At 38.9% G+C, this 18,702-nt stretch overlaps 1 protein-coding gene across 1 annotated transcript in view; it reads right to left on the bottom strand.

The window, feature by feature from the left end:
* The window catches only part of mpped2 (metallophosphoesterase domain containing 2b), a 40,827-nt gene that overhangs the window by 18,567 nt on the left and 3,558 nt on the right, over nt 1-18,702 (bottom strand). Inside the window, exons 2-4 of the mRNA XM_022683834.2 lie at nt 18,275-18,510; nt 15,818-15,999; nt 12,492-12,717 (exon numbers count right to left, since the gene is read on the bottom strand). Of these exons, the coding sequence (XP_022539555.2) occupies nt 12,492-12,717; nt 15,818-15,999; nt 18,275-18,402 (536 nt within the window). The 5' untranslated portion in view covers nt 18,403-18,510. The remainder of the gene's footprint in view (nt 1-12,491; nt 12,718-15,817; nt 16,000-18,274; nt 18,511-18,702) is intronic.

Genomic DNA, 18,702 nt, shown 5'->3' on the forward strand with positions numbered 1-18,702 from the left:
AAAAAGGTTTTCAACTTAACTCAATAACAAATATATGTTTAAAGTAACAGAGATGCAATCAAAACAAAAGTAAATATACATGTAAAATTTATGTTACTAATGGTCTTCTATCGTATTCTTCATTTGGGGTGTGCCTTATCTCATCGTACGCAGTAACATTACAAAAATTACAATAAAAACACAATAAAAAAAAAAAACTCGCGATAATCACGATATTGCGATACTCTTGATAGCAAACTATTCTGAATTTGTTTTGCTCTTTACTCTATTTATTTTAAATGCTTGTTTACAGATTATATGAACTAAATATGGTTACAATGTAAATATTTTATACTACCACTATGATTGGGAGATCGCTGGTCCGAATCCAGGTCATGATGCTTGGCATCAGCTGCCGGAGCCCCGAGACAGCACAATTGGCCTTGCTCTCTATGGGTGGGCAGATGGCGCTCTTTCCCCTTATAACTCTGAGCACTCTGATATTTTATACCCTGAAATATCGTGCCATATCACCCACCCCTAATTATGACATCAGGGTACTACTTTTTTGCCCTTTTTTTAAAAATAAAAATCACACTGTTCTCATTTTCTATTATACATCTATAAAAGACAGATCATTTATTTTACTTTAATCCTGGATAAATGGAGACATTTGGAGTGCTTAATTAGTATCATGACATTCTGGATCATTAACTTTTGTTACAAATCTGATACATTCCTTGTATTTCTTTTTTTTTATCTCAGTTAGGCATGTGCCATATCATATCATATGCAATAATAAAATGTAATTTTAATTTTGTTGCAGTAGTGTATTCTTGAAATATGTATTTTTTTATTTCAATGTTTTGTCACATCACCAGGAGTACCATTTTAGCAAAATGACCATGAAATATTGTGATATTATTTTAGGGACATATCACCCACCCCTAATTTATTTATTTTATTTTATTTCACCTTTATTTCACCAGGCTAGTCATTAAGAACAAGTTCTAATTTACAATAACGGCCTGGCAAGCAGCAGAAACCACTTGAGGAACAAAATAAAGGCAACAAACCATCTAATAAACAGAAACATACAAAAAAAAAAATAAATAAAATAATGTTAAAACAGTCAATTAATCGCAAAGCATGTGCATGTCTCAGTAAAAAGTTCTTGAACCCTTTTTTTAATACTTAATCCTTAAAATCTAAAGTGATCGGCATAGCTGTCATAGCTTCCTGTCAGAACTAAACACAAAACGAATCACAACACAAAAGTAGGATTCATTTAAAAATATATATATAAACTAAGGGTTAAGGAAACTGACGGCTTAACCACAGCAGAAATGTAGCATATCCACATCTCAAGCCAGAGCCAGTCAAATCCCATTACAATACCTAAACCACAGCTTCACATGATTTACTGTCCCACAACCCAACTACCATCAGCAAGATCTCACCCCTTCCCCACAGGAGAGGAACCATCAGCCCCATTCATCTTCATCAACGGACTGCAGGTCAGGCTTGTTTTAGGCCACCAGAATTAAGTTTAGACCGAGCCTGCAGACACTGCGGACTGTGTTCCCGCTGAACTCCTGGCCCGCCGTTACTGCTGCTCATGAACGATCATCTGCTAGATTACACAGCATGTGCCCACAGCATAACCATTACAGCAATGGATGTGCGCGCATCCAGTGTATGCACAAAAGAGATTCCCCTAATTGTTATCATGATACTGACCTTTACAACACTTATATTGCAGAAGGATGCACTATGCAAATGAGATACTGCTCTACTGTGTGCTGTGAGCTTCCAGGCCAGACCTTGGCATGAGCTACTGTACGGCTTTCTGATTAACTCAATACATTCATATGCATAACGCAAACTAACGCAAATGATTTGATCACAGTGGAGCAGCCTAATCAATAAACATGCAAATTAAGGATTTATAAAGTGTGTTATAATAGACTGTACAGGTTCATTATATTTTTTTAACTGCAGTGGGTACCAATATGTATTTTTTGTGGACAATATATCGTTCCAGAAATAATTAGGATAAACGATATTATTGTCTTTTTTTTTTTTAGAAAATTAAATGCCATAACACTGACATTATGATAATATAATAGCATAACAAAACAATTATACACTTTTAAAGACAACAACATTTTAATTAATCATAGATTAATAAATATATACAGCACAGGCCAAAAGTTTGGACACACCTTCTCTTTTTCAATGCGTTTTCTTTATTTTCATGACTATTTACATTGTAGATTCTCACTGAAGGCATCAAAACTATGAATGAACACATTTTTTTTTTTTTAGTTTATTCAAAATAGCAACACTTTGCTCTGATTACTGCTTTGCACAGTATTGCTTTGGCATCATTCTCTCAATGAGCTTCAAGAGGTGGTCACCTGAAATGTTTTTCCAACAGTCTTGAAGGAAGGAGTTCCCAGAGTTGTTTATTAGCAACCCTTTGCCTTCTTCACTCTGTGCTCCAGCTCACCCCAAACCATCTGGATTGGGTCCAGGTCCGGTGATTGTGGAGGTTCAGCTCATTTCTTGTTAAATACATAAAACTCCACATGTGTTCATTCATAGTTTTGATGCCTTCAGTGAGAATCTACAATGGAATATATATATATATATATTTCACCTGCTGCAGTCCACACTGTGTGTATGGAGTCACAGTTATTAAAGCTTATTATTTGGTCATTGTGGTGTTAAAACTGTTTAAAATACTGTTCACTGTTATATATGTGAACAAATATACAAATAAACACAACAGACATACATATATCACGATTATCAAATACTATTGAGGTCATGTTCGTTTTATTATACAATAAGTCAATAATTTAATTATCGTGACAGGCCTACGAACATGGTATTTTGTCCATATAGGGCAAGTCAATTAGAGCTATAGGCCTTGGTTGATGACTGCTTTTGTTGACCAGCGTTGCCCAATATATCATTTCAGCGTAATCATCGCAATGTGAGCCTGCACAGTAGTCACATTAGGTTATGTGCGATATCAAATGAGGCTAATTAAACCATAGAGGTCATGCTACAAATAACTATGTTCCCATTTTCCATGATATATGTACCAGAGACAGATTATATTTGCCAAATATAATTTATTTTACTCCATTCTTTGATACAGAAAGGGCATTTTTAAAACCATGACATGCTGACTTGTAAAATGCCCTGTATTTTTTTATTGCAATATATAAAAACACAGAACAGCAAAATATGTGATTTTCATATTTTCATTCCCCTGCCAAATATCAAGCAGCTCTATTGTAGACTTGTTGTGACACATGATGTTCACGTTTTTAGGTTTTTAAGTCTTTCACGTGACATTGTATTTTCATGTTTAAATCCAAACGAAAAGGAACAGTCAGTAATAAATGCGAGCGAGAGTCTGAAATGTCCAAGAGTCCAAGGACTTCCAAACAATGGGGAGAGTTTTTTTTCCCCCCATTGTTTCTCCACAGACACGATGCTCACACACTTTGCCATATTGACACACAGTGGCAAGTGACAACGAGTCCATATACCCATCTCTATCATGCTAATGGTGGTAGTAAATTTCCTAGCTATGGTTAGCAACCTTACAGATGCTCAGTGATTATCTGTCCAGAAAAAAAGCCAGTTTTCCCATTTCCATGGCTGCAGCACACTGTTTGCATGCTGTTGTCTCTATACCTGGCAAACTGGGGTGTGGAAATTGGACTGTGAAAATGGTGGTGGGCAGGAACAGTCTAAAACCCACATTGACCATCGTGACGTTCCAAACAGTTCAACAAAAAAAAATTCTGACAAGTGCTGTCAGTGCTTTAACTCATTAACTCAATTAACATGTTTCCTTAATATCTAATGATACATCCTGATGAAGTTACTAGAGAAAATATAATCCTTACTGGTTCTTAAAAAAAAAACAAAAAAAAAAAACTGATTGTACAGATTGTAAATCACATTTTCAGCATCATCACAATATGAGTTTTTACAATAAACACATTGAAAGATCTGCGAAAATCTCATCAATATCAGCAAACTCAAAATTCATTACCCACACGCAGCAACAGATGAAGCTGTTCAGACACTATAGACTGTGCTCACGTGACATAACATAACTGGAGGCAGAGCGAGGCAGAGTTAAGCAGAGTAGAGTGAGGTAGAGGTCCTCAGTGAGTTTAGTAGCATTATCAAATATATAAAATTTTTGTTCGTATCATACACCTTTAATACAGGAGCACAGTTGGTAATTATGTGGTATTTAAATTACAATCAATCAATCAGTGTGAATTTGAGCTATAATAGTACCACACATCTGAGTCTGGAACATCGTAGGATCATTCATTCTGATAGATCTGAAGACTATAATTGTTTATCTACATTATCCTCCTTTCCTAATTGCAGATCAATGTCTGCAAACTGCTCACAAAACAGCGAAAACAGCGGCGCAGGCACATATCTGATCTGAAGGACAAAGAGTGACGGATTCCTTCACCTCATACCTGGCAACCTTCCACGCGACACCCAAATAAACAGACTCCAAATCAACTGCACTGCTGACAATGGCGACGGCAGCCTGTTAGAGGAGTCGATATGCGGAATTAGCAGTTAGGCATTTTAGTCTAGGAGTGAGAAAGAGAGAGAGAGAGACTCTGGCTCCGTCTACCCCCACAGCTACAGTACCAGACACACGAGGACAATGTAGGAATGGTAATGGAATCATTGAGGTGGTGGGGGGGGGGGTGACAAATGGTCCCTGGAAAAAAGGGTCGATAAAAATCTGAACTGTACCCACTGGTAGCCCACAGCAAGTCTGCTTTGTTCAAACCGTACACCCGAAATGTACGTTCCCGAAATGTTTGGGCTTCGACCTGATGGATAAATAATACGATATTTTATACGGGTTTGCCGATTGTGACCTCTTTTTTCCCTTCGCTCCTAGAGGAGAAATTAGGCAGCAGCTCGAAGCAGCCACGAGTCATTTGTTGCTGTTGTTATCCCAGACCCCTCGCTGGCATGCTTACCGTAATATACATTAGCCCGAGGGACTAAGCTGTGCTATGGTTTCCACGGCAACACCGAAGGTACGCCCCCTCCCCCCCGAATCTCTCTTGTGGCTTGGCTTTACAAGCTCTCGCCCAATGCGAACTCAGGTCACATGACTGGTGTCTGCTTCCCTAAGAGGATTAGGGGGGGAAAGTCTTTGATTCTCAAAAGCCAGCCAACGGCTTGGCCCAGCCCGCTTACTCCTCAATCAAACCAATCACGGCTGCTCGAGGGAATATACATTAATTTATTAATATATACACACACACACACACACACATATACATATATATATATGTAGCTCTCATAATATACAGCACACTGTTAAGGGAATTACCCAAGAGCAGAGTGATCAGTATAGCTACTGAGAGCAAGCCTTTTTCCTCTTTTGGGGGAAAGAAAGAAATGTGTAATACTGTGTAATACTTATACATACTTATTAAAGTATATTTTATATATTTTATAGAGAGAACACTATCTATTAGGGGTGTGCAATATCATATCATACACAAAACTATCGCCAACATTTTTGAATATCGTGAACAATATTATACCCTGAAATATCGTCATATTACCTACCTCTAATCATCATACTGTTCTCATTTCCCATTATATATCTATATCTAGAGACTAAATCTGTCCAGTATCATTTATTTTACTTTAATCCTGGATATATGATATATTTTAAGGGTATTATTAGGATTATTAGTATCATGACATTCTGGATCATTGAATTCTGTTATAAATCTGATAAAAAAAAATGTGTATTTCTTAATGTCTATATATGCAATAGTAGAATTAAATTTTAATTTAGTTGCAGTAGTGTATTCTTGAAATATTTATTTTTTAATTCAGTGTTTTGTCATATCGCCCAGAGTATCGTGAAAGTACCATGAAATATCGTGATATTGTTTAGGACCATATCGCCCACTCCTACTATCTATCTAGAATAGATAAAAAAAAAAATATGTTGACCAATATTGTTTTGAATAAACATCATCATCATCATCATCATCATCAGCCTTGTCTGGGTCAGAGTCGAGACAGAGGAGAGAAGGTCAGCGCCAGCAAGAAGCACCAACAAAAGCATGATAAATAAATAAACAGATTACAGAAAGAAAAAAAAAAAAACACAAAACAAAACAACAAAACAATGCAGCATTTCTGCGTCTGCTGGCCCCACACAGATGAGGCCGCCGAGGGAGTCAAGCCTGGCTGAGCTCTTTGTGCAGAGAAGAATGAGGTGGTGGAAATGACCTCCGCGCTCGCTGAGGCCCGGGGTCACGCAGGTCAGCGAGGCCCGCTGCGAGCATACCCTTGGAGGGGAACGGCGGGGTCGGCCGAACGTCTGATCCGTGCTCCCAACAAAGAGCCAGGATGTTCTGGAACAAAGGCCACTTCCTGCGGGAGAGACTGGGAAAAAAAACGACCAAACGGCCCCCCTCAAGCCCGCGCGGCCGGCCGCCGTTCCCCCCCGCTCCTAACCAAGAATCTAATTTCCTTTCGCCAGCTAAAGAGCGCCAGATATTTGGTTTTTCCTCAGCGGGCTCCGCGCTCCGCTTGCAGTCTCGACTACCGAGCGCCACGACTGCTCTCAAAGAGTGTTTTTATCAAAAAAGAGAATCTGTCAGAGCTGCCGCTACCGCACAAAAGAACACATTCACGATGGCCTCCTCCTCCAAGGGCAGATGGTGTTGGGATTAACAAAAAAGAAAAAGAAGAAATGTAAGGTTATATTTCAATAAGGGTGTCTTAATTATAGAATCTCATAAAAGGGCTGAATAAAAGGACCGAAAACAAAGCCAAATGACGTCCTTCTGGTATTTTCTGAACAGCGCTTTCTGTGCTTCTTCTACACTTAATGTGGGCTGAAGCACAAGAACCTACAGTATATTAATTATGGTTATAAAACACATCTTTCGGTCTTAGGCTGAGCTACATTCAAAGACATGTAAAATACTTGAATACACACCACATGCATTCAATTATAATTCTGTATTAATGTGGCAAGCTATTAGTTATAACCACCACTGTGCTGCTAATGGATTAACCTTTGACAGCTATTGTTGCTTAGTAATGAGTAGAGACTACAGTGTGCTACAGTGTTGGAACATCGGTTTATTGGGATTATTATTAATAATATACAATTTATTAATTGGAGTTTCATGTGGTGGAGTTTTGGCAGCATTTTATTAAAGCATGAGCCACCAAAGATTGTGCATTAATAGTATTCCACCTTAAATCAACCTAAATGCTGTCTGACCTGTGGGATTTGTGCGTGGTGTCTTCTGCATTGAATGTGGATTTGATTACTGTTGCACAGAAGCCACCGGTAAAGATCATAACCACGCACTGCACTGCCTACTGTGGGTAGTAATGCCTCCTATAGCTTATTCCTGGTACACAACACGCACACACACAAGCACACACATTTTTGTGAAAATTAAAAGTTTTTAAGTGCGCCTTATAGTCCGAAAAATACGGTAGGTAAAATCTATTTAACACAAGGCCTTGAGTGGCTTATTTCTTCATGTCCTCCTGATGGCAGTGAATTCAGTGAACGCTCTAGTCACAGTGCTGAAGATTGCTCAGTCGCCATGGTGCCGTCCTTGGCAAAGACTTTCTTTTCATCCACACCTGAAATCTCACACAGCCTTGCTGGATCCTCAGAAGAGCTACAGTGCACGGCAGGTGAAGGGGTTAGAAGCTAGAATTGGAGATATGTAGACAAAACGTTATGATTGTAAGTGTACGGCTAATGCTGCTAATGCTGCTGATTGTACTGTGTAAGAAAACTCTTCCCTCCACAGTTTCAAATTGAGGAACCCCTCTTAGACCTTACACTTTTAACAGTGCCACCACTTTCATTCAAATTTTCACATTAAATCAAGGCAATTTGAACCCTTTATGTAGACTAAAAGATTTCCACCCTTTCCAAAACACAAGATAAAAAAGGCCTGGCCTACATTTCTTCACAAAGCTTTACCAACTCCAATCATTCATTTTATTGTCTTCTTTGTAGTTTGAGGTGCTGAAGCAGGACAAAGCACTACAGCTTTTTGATAGTTTTACAAAAAGCAAAAGAAAGCAAAACTTTCCTACATAGAGACACATAATCGGCATTGTCCCAACGTCTTTGACACATATCATATATAAGGCACCGTTATCATCACATGATGTTACTGTAGAATTACCCAAAGCTAATTTCCACCAGTGTGGACATGTTTGCATTATTTAAATCCCAAATTTCTTTATACACTATGGGCATATGGGCATTTTTTTTTACTTACAGAAAAAACTGTGGTATAGGTTAAGAAACAAATCTTTAGCTTTCAACCAACTTAATGCAATAAATAAATTGAAATGTGAGGATGAAAAAGGAACATTTTTACATTATTTGGAATCACATTTATTTATTTGGTCCTTAAATACACTGGATACAGACTTAATCTGTCATTCTTTTAAGTACCAGGTTAAATAAAAAAAAAAATACATATATTGAAACTAGTTAAAATGGCCTGTTTTGGCCAATTGTAGTAGTGTCCAATAAACACCTCAACAAGTATTGGCTTGAAATATTGCCCAAATATATTGGGCAAATAGCTAGAAAAAGCTATTATCAGCCGATACTGATTTAATTCCGATATTATTGTGCACCCCTAACTGATACTGAATATGAAAACCATCATTGATCACTTTGTCGCAAAGGATTACCAGGGGTTCGTCTAACATTGGGAAATGTACCCTGTTATCTCTAATTGGTTTCTATGGAGTCTTTACAGGAGACATAGTAACAGTGTTTAAAGGTAGACATATTTGAAATATTTGGTAACAAACTTTTTTTTTTTGTCTGATTTGCTTTGGTCTGGTTAGTTTGGTACAATATTCCCCACATTAAGTACGGTGTTCTGTCGACAACACTCAAACTTAACAAAAGCTAGATATGTCTAATTCAAAAACTCTGTGGTTAGGCTCTAATGGAAAGTAAGGATAGGTGGTTATTTAACATAACGTGTAGAGAGAGTAATGTAAGAGTCCATTCATAAAGTGAATAAAGACTGGGCAGACTCATCTGGAATCATAAATGGTCAAGATGCTCAGAGCACACAGTAGTAATAAACACTGCCAATATCCAGAGGGTGCATTTGCATAAAACAATACACCCTCCAGCAATACTGCAGTAATTATTAACAAACTAATATATGTACGCACACACACACACACACACACACACACATATAAAAACAAAATAAACAAAAAACATGAACAAAACTCTGCTCTTAATCCAAACTGGTGGTGTCCAATAAACACCTCAACAAGTATTGGCTTGAAATATTGCCCAAATATATTGGGCAAATAGCTAGAAAAAGCTATTATCAGCCGATACTGATTTAATTCCGATATTATTGTGCACCCCTAACTGATACTGAATATGAAAACCATTAGAGGTGTTCCAAAAAATCGATTCACATAAGAATCTTGATTCTCATTTACTACGATTCAGAATCGATTTAAAATGTCCCAAAATCGATTCTGAGGGGCGGGTTTTAGACTGATTTTGGGCTGGGTATTTTTGTTGGACCTGGCAACCCTGGGGATAGCGCTTGTCCCTTTGGAGATCTTCCAGACACACACAGAGCGTAGGTGTTTGAGAATCACCGGTAAGATGGCAGAACAAGCACTATATTACATTAGATTAACGTGTAGTTTCAATGTTTTATGGCAGAATGCTTCATAACAAGCATAAAAAAGATCGCTAGTAGTTAGTTTCAGTAACTGTTAGCTAGCTAACTAGCTAACTTTCCAGTTCCACCTTAAATAACGCTACAGGTGGCAGCGGGCTGCAGCATTTAAGGCGGAACGGAAAAATAACAATAAGCTAATCAGAGCTAATTTCAGCTCCTCATCACAGAGGAATTAAGGAATGGACAATATGAATTAATTTCTCCACCTCCTGCCCCCTTTCTGAAGAAATACAACCACCTTAAATTAACTAGTTAATCAGCAGCTGCTCCTGAACTTTAGCGCTCCACTGCTATCATCACATCAGCCCAGCAGCGTCACCTACACACCACCGCTAGTAGCCTGGTAATAAAGCAGTGTTATTTATTTATGTATTTATTGTTCATTAACGTCATTGTGATATCCCAGTGATTCCTCTGTCACTGAGGACCCACATTCCTGCACATTTTATTGTTTTTGTAACACATTACTTGCTCCAGGACCAGTGTATATTATGGAGGGTTTTTTTTCAATACGATTCATAAGCCAGAAGCAGAAATATTTATAATTCAAATCGTTTTGAATCAAAAATCGATTTTGAATCGAATCGTGGCCCCCAAAATCGGAATCGAATCGAATCGTGAGATAGTAATCGATTCCCACCCCTAAAAACCATCATTGATCACTTTGTCGCAAAGGATTACCAGGGGTTCTTCTAACATTGGGAAATAATCATAAATGGTCAAGATGCTCAGAGCACACAGTAGTAATAAACACTGCCAATATCCAGAGGGTGCATTTGCATAAAACAATACACCCTCCAGCAATACTGCAGTAATTATTAACAAACTAATATATGTACGCACACACACACACACATATATAAAAACAAAATAAACAAAAGACATGAACAAAACTCTGCTCTTAATCCAAACTATAAGCCATCAAACAAGCATATGCTGCTCTGAGCTTGAGATTTCTTCTAAAAAAAACATCAAAAAACCAGCACCAGAGCACAACACACAACAGAACCAAAGAAAGACAACCCTCTTTTGATTTCACCCCAGCGGACGTATGAATGGCCTAAACGCACCACAGCTAAGCTGTTCAGCTCCTTCAAAGCCAAATGCAACCAGCAGCCTTATTTTAGCCCTACACAAACATAGCTAGAAGTCAGCAGAGCATGGCGTGGGTTTGCCGTGTCTAACTGAGGAAAAAAAATAGAAAATCAGCCCGGCTAAAATACTGAAGTAACGGTAGATAAATGGTTCCAACAGTTAAGAGTGAGGGTAAAGCCGCAGCAAAATCATTAGAAATAGAAGCTTATTACATACAATAGAGAATTGGAAGCCAATTCTTGAGAACATTTTCAATGGCTCTGGGCAACAAAGCAGACACTGCCATCGCAACTTCCCCTCATTCATTTAAAGACCACAATCAGGAAGCACAAACATAATGACTCACACTGCTAAATCAGCACTAATTCATGGTTTCCCTGTGGACCAAGAACCAACAATTCAGCTGCTACTGCTTGAATGTCATTAGACAAAAGCACAACATTCACAATGCCTGCATTTCCATTTCCAAAGAAGTCCACCTCCAGCTCCACCTGAACAATATTGATTTAAGCTGGAGTAACACTACAAGACTTTTAGCCTGATTTTAACCCCGATTTACAGTTGTGGGTGGCAAGTCTGTGCTAGGTTGGCTCTAGTGTGCTTAGTTGTTTAGTGTATGATGGGCTGAGATTTAAGTTTTAGCGTCAAAATCGCATCTGACTTTAGACGCAGAAAATCGAACGTTTAATTTTTTTACTTAAGTTTGGACAGAATTGGAGTCTAATGAACCTACTACTTCAGCAGCCAATGAAAATGGTCTATTTATTAGACATTAAGGGCCCTATCTTCACCCTGTCATTTAAATAGCAACGGCATTTGTGAAAATATCTACGCCAATGGACAAAGTGGTCTGGAAGTGAGGGGTGTTCAGGCAAATTTCTGGCATATTGCTATCTTGACATCGAAAAACACATCTGCACCGCTGATTGACTTGCTGCTCCCGTAACTGACCTGCTTGCACACCTTCACAGCGTGAACAAGCAGGTCAGTTTCCTCTGCTGAGAAGCGCAGAAGCTGCATCTTAAAGGGAATGGCAAGTGAAATGCCCATGACACACCCGTGATTAATTAAGAGAGCTAGTTTATGCCTTTTGCGAGACACGTTTCAAGATGTGCAGATGACGACTCGACTATAGGTTGCTAATATATGGCCCTAAATCATGCTAGTCGCAAACAGCAGCACAAACAAGGACTGCAGCAATCTTGTGCACCTCCATGTTGGCATCTCCATGTTGTGCATGGTGGCGGGTGCATCGTCAGGAATCTGGTGGTGTAGTGTATAATGCCCGGTCGTGTAGTGTGTGCTGAACTGGCAGATGTGAGCAGCATCCCCCAACCCATGATTGGCCCTGCTTGTGTTAACACTGCACACTCATTGGCTATATTTGGTCGGGGCGGACTCAAGAGATCCAGATTAGAGATCTTTTGTAAGCTCTCAATAAATTATTGTTATAATTATCTACTTTTAGTATCTTTTTGCAATTAAGTTGCATATTTAGATCTCCACAACACTAGAACATAAACAGGGTCTGATGTCATTTCAGCAAATGCACCAGTGACCAGCAACACAAAAGCAACCACTGAACCAAACACAAAAACTCACCACGGGGTCCCGTATATCCTGAATCCTTTGACCATGACCTCGGAGTCCTGCAGGTAGATGCAGTTCGTAAGGAGTGACTGAACATTATCAAAGTCCTCGGGCTGCAGTTTGGACACGGAGGGGAAGCGATAGTAGTCCTGCTTGACCAGTTCAGACATGAAGTCCTTATCGAACGTCAGCTCGTGGTTCCCAGCAATGACCACTTTGTATTCGTAGGGGAGAGAGCCTGCAGATGACAAAGGCATATAATATTGTAAATCTATAATAGAAAATGTATTAGAAAAAGCCTGTATTACATTATTGTTACCTTTTATTTAATTGTAGACTTTTAAGTAAAAAAAAAAAAAAAAAAATTATATATATATATATATATATATATATATATATATATATATATATATATATAGGCCTATATGTATTACACTTCTGGGTGTTTTTTACAGTTAAATTGTTACAAAGATGTTCAAGCATTTATTTAGTATGTACTTACTTTGTTATTTTTCATGTCTATTTTTTTTTATTTATTATGTCTTTGTTCTAGTTTTCAAATTTCTCCTAAAAAGAGTATCATACTATTTGGACTATAAGGCATTAGCATTAGCCGCTAAACACAGTGCTAGCTCTTTCTCTGTTCAGAGGTGAGTATACTGGACTGTAGCCTGCATGTTTACTGTGTTAAAATAAGCTATTTGTGACAAACTGCTAGCTGAGGGTTCCTCAGTGTAGCGCTATTGGGCGGCATTTACTAGCGCTGCTAACTGTGGCTGGCTAGCGCTGCTAACCAGGGCTGGCTAAGCGCTTGCTAACTGCAGCTAGCACTCACCCTTGGACAAAATACTGGAATTCTAAGCTTTCTGTATATAAATGGAAGCATTTAACTCCCCAAAATAAACAGTTTTCAGGAGAGAAATCTGTGTAGATTATCATCTAGCGCTCGTTTAATTTTAAAAGAAAATGTTGTTTATTTTAAGAATTACAGTTTTATGTACTTAGCCGTTTATTAATACTGCGCCTTATAATCCAATGCACTTTATAGTCCAGAAAATACGGTAAGTAGATTACCTGATTACTAATATAGCTTGCTCAAACAATATATTGTGCAGCCCTAGAATAGACCATATGAATGTTGTATATTTTATTTTATTTTTTTTTTTTTTTCTCCCCAATTACCCAACCCACTCACTAGGACTCCCCCTATCACTAGTGATGCCCCAACACACCAGGAGGGTGAAGACTAGTACATGCTTCCTCTGATACATGTGAAGCCAGCCACCGCTTCTTTTCGAGCTGCTGCTGATGCAGCATTACCGAGCAGCCAGCGCGTTTGGAGGAAAGCGTAGCGGCTCGGTTCTGATACACACAGCTCACAGACGCCCTGTGCTGTGGACATCACCCTAGGAGTGATATAGGGAGAGAGCGCCATCTACCCACCCGGAGGGAGCAAGGTCAATTGTGCTCCCTCTGAGCGCCCGCAGCTTGATGGCAAAGCTGCGACCTCCCGCTCACAGTGGCAGCGCTTTAGACCGCTGGACCACTCGGTGGCCAATATTGTATATTTTCACGTATTGTACAAGCACTGAAATATGCTGATGATCACACCAAGAAACACCAAAACCTTGTTTTAAAAAATAACTTTTTAAAGCATTATTTAAAGGCAACTGCTGTTCTGCTTTAGTATGAACCCACCCCCAACTGTTAATGATCTTCTACACATATACTAATACACACAAGTAAACAACACTATAAGCTATGCAAGCTTATTAATGCGATATAAAACATTTTAAATAAACCAAAGCGTTTGCAGTTTTTCTAAAAACATTACTCTTCCCAGTCAGTAACTGTCCACACTGCTGCCTGTGGAGGGAACAAAGACATGCTACAAGTTGCAAATACAGCATCTTAATCACGAGGGGGAAAAACATCAATACAGCAGGCCTGTACACAGTACCCAACATTAATTGTGAATCTGATGTCTTGGCATATAACTGCTGACGCAGCAAAACATCTGACACAAGCTGAACTGCTGAACATGAAGAAACAGTTACTCAAGTCTGCAGAGGGGAAAGCCATCGGGGCATAAATATATATCATTTTAATATGATGTAAGCTACTATCAATCAGTAAGCATAATTAACGATATTTAAACACATAGAGGTGTGGTACCAGGCTGCAATAATGAGCAGACAAACTCTATATTGACAGTAAATTATGAGAAAGGGTGGACTATGCAATTAATCATATATATTATCCATATACTGTCACAGCGATATGAGCTTCCGAGATGATCATATCGTTAAGGGCTACTACAGCATAAATTTACATGAGTTGTGCTGGATGGTGTGACCAAAAATGTATATTAGGATATTTTTCAAATGTTCTGATGGTTTTGCAGTATATCACTGTATTTTTATTAATTTATTTTATTTAATTTATTTGTTTTGGGGTTTTTTTTGCATCACTGGGCATTTAAATAGATTTGTGACTAATATAAAACACTAAGGCTTTAAATTAAGACTTTAATTACTATTGGGTTTACTTTGTCCAAACAAATGACACAATATATATAAGGAAATTAGACTGAAGAATGTAAACAATAGACTATAAAGAGATATGCCAACAACTTTAACACGGCTTCCTTTAAAAGACTAAGTATTTAACGCTATTTCCATGAACACTATATATGGTCCTAAAATACTCAAAATGTAAGTATTCAAAAAAGACATTTCTATTTATGTCTAGTCCACTTTACATACTCATCACAAGGTCAAGCGATTTCACTGCATTTTATATCCATGTTTTGCAGCTCAACGATCAAAATCTTTTATTTCAAAAACAGCAACTAAACAGGGGATGGATAGTTCCTTCTTAGATTTCAACGTACGTCAATGCTATTTATTGTGAGAATCTGACACAAAGTAAAAACAACACCTGCCAGATTAATTTTGTCAATATATGTCAATATATGGGCATGACCTCAGACATTTTTGCTGACCTCAATATTGCCCAATTGGTTTAACTTGCTTGTTTGTTAACGTAAGATTGCGTTAAGAAACAAGAAACTTATCTTAAAATATAATCATGACAGTCCTATAACTGTGGTTTTAAATAAATATATAAATAAATACTTTAAAATGAACCTAATAAAATCCAGCACTGTAGGTTCCATCTTATAACCAAAAGCTTAAAGATTCACTACCTGATCTACAGAGACTAATATATACCATTTTCTTTCACTCTGGAAGTGTGTGTGGTGTCAGAGCATGTCGAGGGCTGCAGGTTGTGACTCTGGGTCATGAGTGAGGTGCAGGAGGTCAGCAGGTCCTCACCTAACCAGTCGTTAAATTTCTTCACCTCAGACGGCAGCCCCAGCTCGGTGAAGTCACCCGTGTGGAGCAGGACGTCACCGTACGGCATGTGGATGCCATCTGTTCTGGAGTGTGTATCCGAGACGCAGACAAAACGTGTGTGACCCGCTGGCTTAGGAGCATCGTAAGGAATGGGTTCCACCCTGCAGAAAATCAGAGGGTGAGGATCAGTATATTGCAATTATATTTTCATTGGTTAATCAGAAAAACATAACAGAGTACCAGTCAAAAGTCTGGACACACCTCTTCTCATTTAATGTGTTTCCTTCCTTTTTTTAATGATCTGCACACTTTGGGTGTTTTACCTGGAATAGTTTTCTCAGCGTCTTGGAGGAGTTCCTGGAGGTGCTGAACAATAGTTGCTGCTTTTCCTTCACACTGTGAAGCTCCAGCTCATCCCAATTAAATCACTCAGTTCATATATCAACTATCTCGGTTGATCAGGTTTAAATCAGGGGATTGTGCAGGCTAAATTTATTTTCTGTTTACTGTGTAATTCTATATGTGTCCCTTTTTTGTTTTTAAGTTTATAATATTAATCTATAATGTAGGAAATAAATTAAAGAAAGAAATAAAGAAAAGCACTGAATTAAAAGATGTGTCCCAACCTTTAACTGGTACTTTACACACAACATTGCTCATAATTGATTATATGACATCACCACATCACAATTAAGATTTTTTTTTTTTGAATTATAGTAATTCTAAAGTAAAGATATTGTGAGAATGTATTTCCTCTCACTTTGAAAATTCTCAAAAACGGAAGACTCAACCAAGGCACTAGAACCGCCCACAGGTAATCTGGACTCTTACTACAAAACAGTTCCACACTGCAGAATCTAAATGCAAAAATTCTGAGAAGATTATTTAATGCTGCAGTTGGAAAAATGAATGAGTAGATGATTATACAGCTAAGAGGTTTTGTATTATTTTTATTTATGCAAAACCAAACTGAGTCAGGTCATTAAAGAAAAAAAAAAAAACCTTCTCTACACTGAAGGAAGTCCATGTTCAGCAGTTTCACTTCTGTATTTACAGGACATACTAAACATACTAAAAAAAGCAAATGCTGCTGACATGGCAAAGCCCTGAACCTATGGAGGACTTTGATCTGAGTATGGCTGGTAAAGGTGTGGTCAGTCTCATATTACTATTTTATTAAGGGAATGGGAGACAGTCCTGCCCAGGCATAGACAGACACTCTTAAAAAATAAATGTGCTACTAAGGGATCTTAGAGAGCTGCCATAAAATAAACATTTCTGCTTCCATGAAAGAACCTTACCGTCTTCTTGTTTAAGACACACACACACTTTATGGAAACAAAAAATTGATCCATGGCTCTTCTAAAGATCCCTTTTTTAGACATTAAAAGTTTTGTATTGTAAATTATTCCAATCCATATTAAAAAAAAAAAACATTTGCAAACGAACCAAGAGAAGCAGTGCAAAATTACCTTTCCAGAGGTACCAGGTTTTGTTACAGTGGCAACAACTTTACATTTCCAAAAAATTCCTTCTCAACATTTTCTACAAGGGCATTTTTCCCCCCACAATCGAGGCCAGGATGCAATGCGCTAATACACATGCTACATCCAAAACGTCAGGTCTTTGACATCTCTCTCCATCTCCCTTTTTCTCCAGAGCCTTTAATTGTGCAGTTATGTCCCACTGGAGGCAGTGGAGGTCCAGGCTAATCAGCCTGCTCCATTCTTCTCCATCCCAACGCCCCTCATTAGACCATCATCAGCATCAGTCAATAGCCACCTCACTGAAAGCTGAGCTCTGCCCCGCAGGTCAAAGAGCCATTGTTAAGGGGCTAATCAACTGAACTAACCTTTGACCCTCCCCTGGTTAATAAGTACAGGAACACGACGGCAGCCTTGCATAGCACAAGCCAAAACGTCTTCATTAGCGTTACAGAACACCATGGGCACAAAAGGTGGAAGCCAACATTTTGGAGTTCTGGTGCTGTACCAGGCTGTGATGGGGTGGTTTTTACAGACAAAGAGTGGAATGAATCAGATTTTTTTCATGTAAAATCAATCGTTATTCTCATTTAGGAGGTTAAATCTTGAAGGAAATTAGAGACTGGGCTTCACTTCACAATCAGAGAAAATTCACTGCATTTACCAGACTGAGAAATAAATAAAAAAATTAAAACCAAACATCTAATCTAACCTGCTTTTAAACTAGGCACAATTATATGTCCCCACAAGAATCCCACCTCATTCATTTACGATCACAAACAAAACCCAGCAGGAACCAAAGCCCACCAGGTGGACGTCACAAAAGCAGCCAGCTGTCTGTTCTAAACCGTCCTTTCTATCAATCAAATCAATCCAGTCAATCTGCCAATTACAGAAACCCCTTACGAACAGCCCCAACGGGGGCCAACCAAAGAACCTGAGGTGCACTCACATGTGTACGTGGGGGGGCTGGAAGCGGCTCTGGTTGATGTTGTAGTGTGTGAAGGCCTGGGTGGGATTGGAGCTGTACTCATCCACAGAGATGGTCACCTTCCCCTGGGAGGAGCCTTTGCGTGCCATGGCTCCGCTGGCTGGGGCATGGGCAGGTCAGTGAGCAGCAGGTCTGTCCGGGGCTGCAGGCATCCTCCAACGCCCGCCGCACTCACCTCACCTGAGCCACGTGCTCACCTGCGGGGACGGTGGGTCAAAGAGAGAAAGGAGGCCAACTGTTACAGTGCATGTAAAGCGTGGATAAGGAGATACTGCGTTGTCTCTTTAGAAACAGAATACCCTACTGATCTGATAGCAGTGCGATTTTATCCTCCTTCGGTATGACATATCTGTGTGAGGATCACTGGGAGTGCCTGGAACTGCTCTTAT

The sequence above is a fragment of the Astyanax mexicanus genome, chromosome 10 (assembly GCF_023375975.1).
Source record: "Astyanax mexicanus isolate ESR-SI-001 chromosome 10, AstMex3_surface, whole genome shotgun sequence".
Taxonomy (NCBI): Eukaryota; Metazoa; Chordata; class Actinopteri; order Characiformes; family Acestrorhamphidae; genus Astyanax; species Astyanax mexicanus.